This window comes from Strix uralensis, chromosome 20 (assembly GCF_047716275.1).
Source record: "Strix uralensis isolate ZFMK-TIS-50842 chromosome 20, bStrUra1, whole genome shotgun sequence".
In the NCBI taxonomy this organism is placed as follows: domain Eukaryota; kingdom Metazoa; phylum Chordata; class Aves; order Strigiformes; family Strigidae; genus Strix; species Strix uralensis.
This window is the reverse complement of record NC_133991.1, coordinates 12,266,362-12,277,255: the sequence shown is the minus strand read 5'-3', so window position 1 is coordinate 12,277,255 and position 10,894 is coordinate 12,266,362. Positions and strand designations below refer to the sequence as shown.

Below are 10,894 nucleotides of genomic sequence, written 5' to 3'. Positions count from 1 at the left end.
CCTGAGCAGAGTCACCCGTCCTTGTGGCCAGGTGCTCCCGGGAGCCTCGTGGGGACCCTGGGGAGCCTGCCTGCTCCGGCCAGGCAAGCCTAGACTGTGCCACAGCCTGCAGGGATGTGGGTCTGCCCCATCCCCACTCCTGGGTACTCACGTACCCCACGGGACTCCAACCTCCTGCCTCTCCCAAGCAGGTCCCACTCTCCATCATCCACCTCTGCATTGGCTTTTCCCCCGCCTCAGCCCTGAGATCAGCACCTCCATCCCCCTCCGGCAGCACGGAGCCTCTGGAAACATCACCATAAAAGTATTTACTCCTGCTGCTGCTGAAATGGAAGCTCATAAAGGGCTGTAGCTAAGCCTGTTAGTGCATTAACACTGGCATCCAAAACAGACAAAAGCAAGGTCCTGGCTGGGGGTGGCCTGCAGCCAGCCAGAGTGCGTTGGTGGGTGCAGGGCATCCCAGCAGGATGGGCACTGCCTGCTCCCTCTTCTTGCAGAGGGAGCAAGAAAAGCCAACATGGACAAAAAAGCATGAAAAACACCGCTCCAGGGGTGCAATGAGACCATCAGTTGTTTCCCACAGCAGCACAGGGGGATCTCAATGTTAATAAGGCTGAGACCCGAGGCTGTAATTTGATGGTTACAGCCCAGCCCCCAGCTCTGGCCACATATTTATTTATTGACCCTTTGCGTCTCAGCTGGAGCAGCGATTGGTGCAGCCCTGGGACATCCGCAGCTCCCGGGTGTGCGGTGCCAGACAAACAGCAGATGACCTGCAGCCATTCCCTGGCTAATGCACCTGGGTTTTGAGCATTTTTGCTCAGAGGGGAGGCTGATGCCCTCAAATTATCTTTCTGAAGGCTGGAGGTCAAGTCCCATGCTGCCAGAGTGGTCTTGCAAACTTAGTGCTGTACAGCCCTGCAGCGTTAGTCCTCCCTTGCTTTTCTGCTGTTCTCTGGCTTCTGCTCGTCTTAAGACTGAAGCTCAGATCTGGACCCATTTGGGAATAGTGAATATTTTATTTGCTGTTGGGAGTTTTGACCAGTATCTCAGAGGCTGCAAAGGTCACGCCAGGAAATATCCACTTCATTAGCAAAAAGGATGGGCCCATTCCTGGGCTGCCTGCTCACGAGACAAAAGCGCAGCCATGGAGTGAACCCCAGCCTGTCCCCTGAGTGCAGTTACCAGCCGTAGGCTTGTCTTCCTTGAGCAATCAAATTAGATAGATTTCAGTACCTGGAGTGGTCTCCCTGGTTCTCAAGGCCACGCATGCAATTAAAACTGGTCTCATTAAGAGCCAGCTCAGCCCCGGCAGCCCTGTCTCTGTCCTGCTGCTGTTCATGCCGGGCAGCGCTGTGCGGACACCACAGCGTGGGAATGGGGACAGCACAGTAACGGGGACTTTTTTGTTCTGCTGGGCTTTTCTTCAGGTGGCTTCTGCAAAGGGCTTCTTGGCACCGCTGCTCAAGTGAAATGGAGCAACCAAAATGGGAGCTGGCTGGCAGCCAGCCTGGCAGACAGGCCTGTGGGGGCGACCCAGGGGGCAAATGTTTGCCTGGAGCACATTTATCATGCCAGGAACCCACTGGCCCTGCTGTTCCCTCGCTGCCGGCCCCAGCGCAGGACCCCCTGAGACCTCGTGGGTGGGTGTGTGGGCAGCAGCCGGGTTACAAGTGGGAGTTTTCTCTGCTGTTTCCCACCTGTGTCTGCACACACAACGGGCAGTGCAGGGTTGGACTGCCAGCCCCCCGCCAGCCGTGGGCACCCCGCTGCAGGGCTTAGCAGGGCGGGGGGGCTTAGTGGGCTCCCTGCCAAGGCACCACAGCACCACATCAGCCCTTTGACCCGCTCCGACGGCACTGGTACCTGCCGAGTTACTAAAGCTGAACTTTACCACGGCTTTACTCCAGGGAGAGCAGTAATGCAAACCAGGGTATCACAGTGCTGCGTCAGACCTTTCCCTGGACTTCAGGGTGAACAGAGGGTTTTTATTCTCCCCTTTGTCCTTACCTTGGCTTCTACGTGTACACAAAACATCACGCGATCTCACGGTGAACGTATGATGAAGCTGCTCGAACGGCTGCGTGTCACCCCTGAGCACCGGTGTGGCACAGGGCCAATTCTCAGTGGCGCAGGACCCAGGTGTTGGGATTTTATCAGCTTTCCCACGCGAAGCAAGGCTGGACCTGGCAGGAAAGGACTCGCTGAGACACCCCCAGGGAAAAGCAGTGGCTCCCGCAGGACATGGGCTGGTGGTTTAGTGAAAAATGCTCCCACTTTTGCTGGTCATTCCCCAAGTTTTGCTGCCGGTATAAAAACAGGAAAAACCAAGAAATGAGGGAGCCCTCTTGATGTGTTCAGCATGGGGAAATCTGTCTGGCTTTGCAGGGCAAGGGGAGGTGCTGAGTCCTGCAGGGGAAGCCGAGCACCTGCCTGCACTGTCCTGAAAACCTGGACATTTGGGGACAGCGGAGGAGGAGAAGGTTACATCAAGCTCTAGGAGACCTGTATCTGTTCCTAACAGGGCCACTAACGCCCTCAGGGATCTTTCACAGGTCACGCTCTCCTGCTACTGCCTTAGTTTCCTCAGCTGTAAACATGAGAAGCTGCAGCAATGCCAGCCAGCTTGGGAGGGTCTCGTGAGGCTCCAGTGATCGATCCCCATCACACCTTGAAGATCTCAGGTGGGTGACGCCGTCGAGGTGCAAAGCTCCAACTAATTGCCACCGCCAGAACTGGTTTTTTACTCTGAGGTTTGAGCCTTCTTTCCAAGACTACTTTGCACATGGTGGCCCCTGGCCTGCAAGCAGCTCTGCGGACACAGACGAGTCTCTCAGGACGCCAGGAATCCGCTGGCAGGGAGCCACCTGCGAGACCTGGCGTTACATGTACACAGCCCTGCCAAAATGCAGCCGCTTTGGGTGGCCGCGGTGCTTGGCGCCCGGCGACATCGCAGCAAATCCTGCCACAGAGATGCCCTGGGATCTCTCAGGGTTGGGAATGCGAAAGTCACGGAGCCCTCCTCGGCTCAAACACTGCCCAGCTGAGCTGCCATGCCACGCAGCTGCCCGACGCTGAAACCAGAGCCCCGCGGTGCCCACTCAGACCCGCAGCTTGGGGAAAGCAGGGTGTGGGGGGGCACAGGCAGGCTGGCCTGGCTCCGGGCTCTGTCACCAGAGATATGTCCCTGTCACGCCTGGTGTGAGGGCAGAGACAGGCCCACGGGGGTGCCATGGCAGCAAGGCCCCCCTCAAGGGATCGGGCCCTCCCAAGACAGTTACCCCCAAGGGGATCAGGTCTCCCCAAGGCGGGGGGTCCCTCTCAGCGGTTCAGGGTCACCCCCACGGATCCCCAAGGCAGAGGGGACACCCGCCAAGGAATCATGGCCTTCCCCTAAGGCAGCAGAGACTCCTCCAAGGGAATCAGCTCGCCCCCTGGGGATCCGGGTACCCAAGGCGGCAGGGACACCCCCCCACGCTCAGGGGATCGGCCCGCCGGGACCAGGCCCCGGCCCCTCACGGTACCGGGGTAACACCCCCCCCCCCGGCAGCCCCCGCCAGGCACCGCCCCGCCCCTCTCCGCCCCGCCCCGCGCTCGCCCCGCGGCATTGTGGGATGAAACAGGATGTAGGCAGAAGAGAGCGGGCGGACGGGCCGGGGCGGCGGGCCGAGCCGCGGCGCAGCCAATGGGAAGGCGACGTGCCGGGCGGCGCAGCCAATGAGGGAGAGACGGGCCGCGCGCCGCAGCGGGCGGGGCGGTATTTGAGCGCGGCGCGGCGGCGAGGCGCAGAGCGCTCGGCGCGGCGCAGGGAGCGGAGCGGGCTGAGGCGAGCGGGTCCGGGCCTCTTCCTCCCACCTCCTCCTCGGTGCTGTGCCTCACTCTCCCGGGGTGGCCCTGTCACTGTGAAGGTGAGCGACGCCATTCCACCGGGCCGGGGCGGCGGGGATCTCCGCGCCTCGCCTGGCACCGGTCGCTCCGTGTGCGGGGTGGCGGCGGGGCCGCCCTGAGGGGAGGGGGTCGCGGCCTTGGCCTTGGCCCTGGTCCTGGCCGGTCGGCCGGCGGGCGGTTGCGGCCCGTGGGTAGCTCCCGGTGGCGGTCGGAGCCCGCCCCGCCCCGGTGGGCTGTTGCCGGCCTCGCTCCGGGCAAGGTCACCGCAGCCTCGGGCGCCCCCGGGGCTCCCCCTCGTGAAGGTCACACAGGGCTCTGGCCTGCACATGCGCCCGGCTCGTGGGAGCGTCTCCTCAGGCCCCCTTCAGCGCTGGTGGGGAAGGGGCTGTGCCGCACCCCCTTTCCAGGGCCCTCTCCCGCTGTGGTGGGGGAAGAGGTGGGTGCTGGGCTGGGCCTTGTCCCCGTCCTCGGACTCCGTGGTGTTCTGGTGGGGAAGCAGTGGGTGCTGGGCTTGGGCCTCATCCCACTTTTAGGGCCCCATCCTGCCTGGGCAGTGAAAGAGTGGGTGTGGGGGCTTGTGCCTCATAGCCATCCCAAAGCTGCATCTTGTCCTGGTGAGGGAAGGAGGGGGTGCTGAGCTTGAACATTATCCCCCTCCTAAAGCCCCATCTTGTCCTGCTGGGGAGTGATTGGGTGCTGGGCTTGGGCCTTCTTCCCAGACCTCATACTACCCTGGTGAGGGAAGGGTTGGGTGCTGGCTTGGGTCTAATCCCCCTCCCAAGGCCTCATCCTGCCCTGGAGTGGCTGCTAGTGCTGTGGTCTTTTCTACAAGACCCCATCCTGCCCTGGGCTGGGGAAGGGGTGGCTGCTGGAGCTGTACTATTACCCCTTCCTAGGCCTGTCCTGCCCTGGGCTGGGTTCTGGGGCTTTGTGGTTTTCCTCAGAGAGGGACAGACTTGGGTGGCAAGACCTTGAGGGCCAGCTGTGATCTTGTGGCTTAGGGATAAGATATGTGCATGGTGCTGCTGGGCTGCCCTGGGGGGAGGATGCCTCTGTAACCCCACGGAGGAAATGAGCTGGGAATGGGGCCCTGCTCTGTGGTGTTCCAGGGGGTGCATGGGGTGACACACGGAGCTGCTCCCTGCCTCAGGGTGGGTGTGGGGGATCCTCCCTCCAGCAGCACAGCCGGTTGCCAGCTCCTGTCGTGGCTGGCCTGTGAAGGATGCTGTGCCCTGGAGCAGTGCAGTGCTGGGGAGGGCAGGCTGGCCAGCGCTTGCAGCTCGACTGAAGGATAATTGTGGGTTTTTTTCCTATGGCGCTGTTGGCCCTTGGCAGCACGGGCCTGCACTGAGATGCTCCTTGCCTGAACAATGAGGAAGGAAAATGCTTTTTGCAGGTTGCTCTGTGTGGTTGGTTATGTAATGGCAAATGCCCTCTGAACTCGGCGTGCAGTGGAGGTGTGCGAAGTCCTGCTGTGTGTGAGAGCTTGCTTGCCTTCTTTCCCTAAAAAGGGTTTCCTGGGGAAACGACCCACAAGTGAATTTCTGCTACTTCCCTTTTCCGGTGGGCTGGACCCCCAGAAGACTCTCCCAAGGGATTGCCGGATTCCTGGATTCCAAAGTTGTTTGGGCTGTTCTGAGCTGTGTCTTGCCCTGCTGGGGCTTCTGGGCCACAGTCTAACACCCACTGCCTTAAACCACACCACAGGGGGGAACAAACTGCCTGGAAGTGGCTTTTCCAGAGCTGGGGTAGGGGTGTGTGCTCTCTGTTGGCATTTGAGCTCAGTTCCTGTCATTCCTCCTGACGCTATTAGTGCATGTTAATAGCAGTGCTTTATTAAACATTGTATCAAAAACGTATAAATTAAGGTTGCAATAGAAGTCTTCAACTGCAGGCAGAGTGAAGAATTGAAGTATTGTAATCATAGGGCTGCAATTATGCAACTGGATTCTCTTTCTCTCTGGATAGCAGGCTCCTTTAATTGCTGTAACAAAGCTACTCCTTCAGTTTTCTGGGACTGTTCCAGGAAGCGATCATTGCAGCAGATTTTCTTCACTCCCCAGTAGAGCTAAAAATGCGTAGTTTCACTATTTCAAAACAAGCTTGGTAGTATCACTTGAGACTTACAGCACTGTAAAAGGATTTAGGAAACTTAATGGTGCTCTGCAAGCTTAATTGGAGGCACTCCTTGCCATTAAGACGCTTATTCCCACAAAGTTTTAATATGCTCTGGTAAGAGCTGCTGCCAAGGTGAGCAGCTGTGGACCTTCTCAGCCCAGACCTTCGCTTGACCGGTCTCCCAGATAGCATGTGCCTCCTGACCGGGCCTCACGTGTGGCTTGGGAGTGAGGGCTCTGCTGCCCGGAGGGGTCTCCGAGCATGCCAGCCTGCAGCGGGACTGCATGGGGCTCCTTCCCTGGGGCTGGGATTGCCAAATCCCCCTTTTCTAGGATAATGTGAGCTGCACTGAAAACTTCCCAATGCTGAATGCCTCCCTGGAAAGGCCCTGGCAGATCTATGTGCAAATGGCTTCAGTGGCTGGTGCGAAGCACCTGAACTAACTCGGAGTGAAGGGGGCTGCACGCTCAGCTCCAGCGTACTGCTTTCTAGTTTCTTCAAGGCCATGGGCAGCCCTAGCCTGCTGGTTTCTGGCATCTGTGGTGTGGTTCACAGGCAGGGAGGGGAAAAGGAGGCCGCTTTGCCAGGCCCTGGCTGTGCTAGCTCCCTGGTGGGGCTTGCCTCCCCCTGTTTCTAGGCTGCAGTGTGGCGTTAACCTGTTTCTGGCTCGTCAGACCGGCTTTGTCCCGTGGGAACAATGCAAGTCTGGGTTTCAGTGGCAAAGCAGCGGTGAGGTGAGGGAATGATGATAGGCTGAATGTGGAACAACACTCCTTCCAGGCTAAACTAGCAACAGTAATCATAACTCCTGGCATGGGGTGGGATAAAAAGCGCTGCTGCTCTTAACGTGCTTCCTGAGCCTCCCTGCCGGAGTCGGGCGGTCTGGGAGCCCTTGCTTGCAAGCTCTGAACAGATGATGCTCCAAACCACTGGTGCACCTGGAAGGCAAACTTGGCTGTAGCCTATTGATGTACAGGAGGGCTGTGGTGCTCCACAGATCCATCTCCTCCCACACAGTAAGCTTGTTCTGCATGTGTTTAACGCAGGTGATGTTGGAGTGGCTCTGATCTACCCTCCAGACAGTGCCAGTGCTCCAGCTATAAGGGGCACCTTAGCCTGGGACTACTGTAGGCTATCCCGATCAACTCACCCTGGCCATAAGAGGGGTTGTAGTATCGGCTTGTGATGCAGCCTGCCATAGAAAGGACAACCTCTGATGCACAGGAAGCTTCTTGGGAAGGGATTAAAGGAATCTGTGTTCTGCCCTAGGTTCACGATGTCTGACAGAAAGGCTGTGATCAAGAATGCGGACATGTCCGAGGACATGCAGCAGGATGCTGTAGACTGTGCTACACAGGCGATGGAGAAGTACAACATAGAAAAGGACATTGCAGCATATATAAAGAAGGTAACTATGGGATGAGGGGGCTGCTCTGAGATTTCCTGGAAGTATGTGTGCTTGAGTGTCTGAGACTTCCTACTTGTGTGTTTGGAGGAAGAAGCTGCTTTCTTCTCGGCTTTACTGCTGTTCCCAAGAGGGTGGAGGGACTTGTCCAAGGTCAGAGGAGGGCTATGGCAGAGCAGGGCCTGGTCTGGTGCTCTGGCAAGCTGGGAGGTGAGCACTGTGAGTTTGCCAGCCTAGGAAGGACTGGCTGCAGTCTCTCTTTGGGACTTGCTCCACAGATGCTGTGGTGTAACTTGCAGCACCAGGGCGGGGTGGGGTTGCTCTGCTGTTTCTCTCCAGGCGGGCAGCTGTGCACGTGTGGTTCTGTTCACAGTGTTCCTGACTCTGGGGTGGGTGGTGTGGAGGAGGATGGGGCCTTGTGCTGCCTGGCAGGGTTGTGAAAGGTGCTGCTTTCAAAACCAGGGGCTTGTGAAGAGGTGTCTTCCCATTTGCAGGAGCCCATTAACTGAAGTCTTGTGCTTGACAGCATCTGGGGAGCTGTTGGTCCCCTCTGTAGCCACTTCTCCGAATGGTCAGGCAAGGTGCTTTTGAAGGAGGGAAGTGGGAATTTGTAGGCAATGCAGTCCTGGCACCTGGGCTAGCTTTTGGGCCTTGTTTGTAATCTAAGCTTGAATGTAAAGCATCCAAAGGTGTCTCCTAACCTCCCAGATCATTTTGAGGCAAGACTTATCTCAAAAGTGCTTGGGGCAATGCAGCCTGTGAAGTGTGTGCAACAGAAGGCATCCAAAAAGAAGTTGGCCTTTATTTTCTGAGAATGTGTTGGGAGGAGGGAAGCAATTTGATGCACCTTCCTGCCCTGGCAAGAAAGCCTTTTCCTTACTTCAAACTGTCTTGCTGCTGTCTGAGGACTAACCCTTGCTTTAATCTTGAATGTTGAGTCTGTCTCGGGGGAGGGAAGGGTGCTCCTGGGAGTTGGGTATTAGAGGGAGGAAAATGGTCTTTAACCCTATCTTATCTGCTAAGTAGGAGCCTAAGCCAGCATTCACCTTGCTCACCTCTGACTTCTTCGGTCTCCATGTACTGTCTGGTCTGTGAATTTGCCTGCACATTTTCAGTGCAGCTTTTCTCCCCTTTATGTAAAGAAGAGTCCCAAACAGCAGAAGCCAGACTTCTCCTTCCTTTTTTTAGGTGACCTTTAAGCTCAAATGCCTTGCTGGAGCAGACATGCCAAAAGCTTTTTTTATTATTTTGTGAGTGGGTTTGGAATGGGAGAGGAGAAATATTCCCCTGAGCTGGCCTACACGCAGAGCTTGAATAGCAGTGTACCGAGGAGAGCACTTGCGGCTGTGTTCTGCCCAGGGCTGGCAGGTGCTCCAGGTCTCAGGAGATTATTTCCTTGTGTTGGAGCCTTCAAACAATCCAATGCAGAGGTCTGGTTGTGTCCGTTGCTACCTTGCTTAATATAATAGTGTCTCGTAGTGGGGAATCTAAAGATGCTGCAGGTGGGAGGAGAGGCGATTAGTGTGTGAACAGAACCAGCTAAGAATTTGTGCTTAGAGCTATTTTCATGTGGGCTTTCTTGGCCTTAATGCCTCTCTTCTCTTTCTTCAGGAATTTGACAAGAAATACAACCCAACTTGGCACTGCATTGTTGGCAGAAACTTTGGCAGCTATGTAACACATGAGACAAAGCACTTCATCTATTTTTACTTGGGTCAGGTTGCAATTCTTCTCTTCAAGTCTGGATAGGAAGTAGGAGCAAGTGAAATTTGGACTGTAATGCACTGATGGCTGAAGCCACGACTCCCTTTAACATGGCTATGCCGCTGCATGGACTGTATACTATATTTAATGTGTATATGTTGCAGTAAAAATCTACTTCTGTTTAGTTGCCTGGGAAGAAGGCGGCATTTTTTTGTTACTGCTTTTTTTGGTTGTATTGCACTAGGAAACCTGTAAATGCTTAAACAATGGCCTTTACGTGGGAAGAAATAAAACTATTCCACAACAGCTCCCTCAGTGGTAACTCCTTCTTTGAGGCTGGGAAAACTTCTTTGGGCAGGCCAAAAGCCCCTGACTTCCTTACTGAGTTTTATTAGACTGTTAATCTTGTAACGAGGAGCAAAGCCAGTGTGAGCCTCTGTACCCACCCTGCAGACTGCAGAGAGCTGGCTCTCCCAGTAACCTCAGAGCAGGTACTTAGACCTGCCCTGAAAGCTGCTGGGGTGGCTCTTGATGACGTGGCTTTCACACACAAGTTGAACTCCACCTTGGACTGTGACAAACAGACTTGCAACTGGCGCCCTTGGTGTTCTCTTTCAGTGCCCACCACTGTATTTTTGGCTCTGCTGAAACATTGACCTAGACTTGTAAGCAACTCAGCCTGGTCTAGAAGACTTCGACAAACATCCCCCTGAGTTGCTGCTTGCCGCAGAAAGCGGCATCCTGTGGCTGAAGTCTTTAGACCTTGATTTTTGAGATCTAAAGCCACGTGGCCCATCCCTGAAATGGAGTAGGATATCAAATTGGTGACTACTGACAACAGCTCTATTTGGCATGTTCTTAGCCAGTTGTCTCAACACTGCCTTAACTTGATGCTCTCCTTAAAGCAAGCTAGTCATGTGGAAGACTTGTAAGTGGCCACTGTCTCCTTTTTTTATTTTCTGTAGCTGATAAGCTATTTCTGGAGGACTGTCCTCCATGTTCTGATATCTGCTTTTGTTCTTAAAGCACAGTACCAAGAAGTTAAACTTACATGTGATGTTTGTGTGAAGGAAACTCATGTGACATCTGCTTCTAAGGCAGACAAATGTCTTGGTCTCCAATAGGTTCAGCAGTGATGTTGTCTTAGTATGTACCGACTCTTGGATTACACTGCAGGAAGTTCTTTCTATCTGGGTGTGGAGAAATGCTGTGTGATGGCACGGATGTACCTGGTGCTTGTCATAAGGTCTATTGATGGGTTTGCTAACTAATGCATAGATGATATCGCTGGGCTGGTGAGCCTGGCTTGTGTCTCTGGGATGAATTTGGTGTTGGTAATTGGTCACTGCCAGGGGAGAAGGGGCAGAGCGAAGGGAGCTATTCATTGTGAAATGACTTGATGACCCAGGTTGACTACTTCCTGAAGTAAAAGTCCTTCTTGTCTCTGTGCAAAATCCAAAGTATGCCTAATTTTGTAATATTGATAGAACAATGTTGTAACTAGAAAGAATGTAGCTGTCATAACTTCATGTTGATGGAAATGTCTGCGCTGGGGTAATGTGCCTTGGACTGTCCGGGGCACTCTTGTGGTCTTGTCTATTCAGAGCTCCACGTGGGATCTGAAAGGAGAATGTTTTGGGTTTGTTTTTTTCCAAGCATGAGTCTAATGTGAACCTGTTCACAGTCTCTTGTGGAGCAAGATCTGTTCCCTTCATAACTGCAATGGCTCAAATACCATTTATTTTTTTCAAACATTAAAGGTGAATTGACACATTTAAA

General features: G+C 54.8%; 1 protein-coding gene across 1 annotated transcript; it reads left to right on the top strand.

Moving 5' to 3' along the window:
• The first annotated feature begins 3,750 nt into the window (after nt 1–3,750).
• DYNLL2 (dynein light chain LC8-type 2) lies at nt 3,751–10,894 on the top strand. The gene is made up of 3 exons (XM_074889922.1): nt 3,751–3,908; nt 7,276–7,414; nt 9,023–10,894. Exons 2-3 carry the CDS (start codon nt 7,283–7,285, stop codon nt 9,158–9,160), a joined length of 270 nt encoding a protein of 89 aa, XP_074746023.1. The 5' UTR covers nt 3,751–3,908; nt 7,276–7,282; the 3' UTR covers nt 9,161–10,894.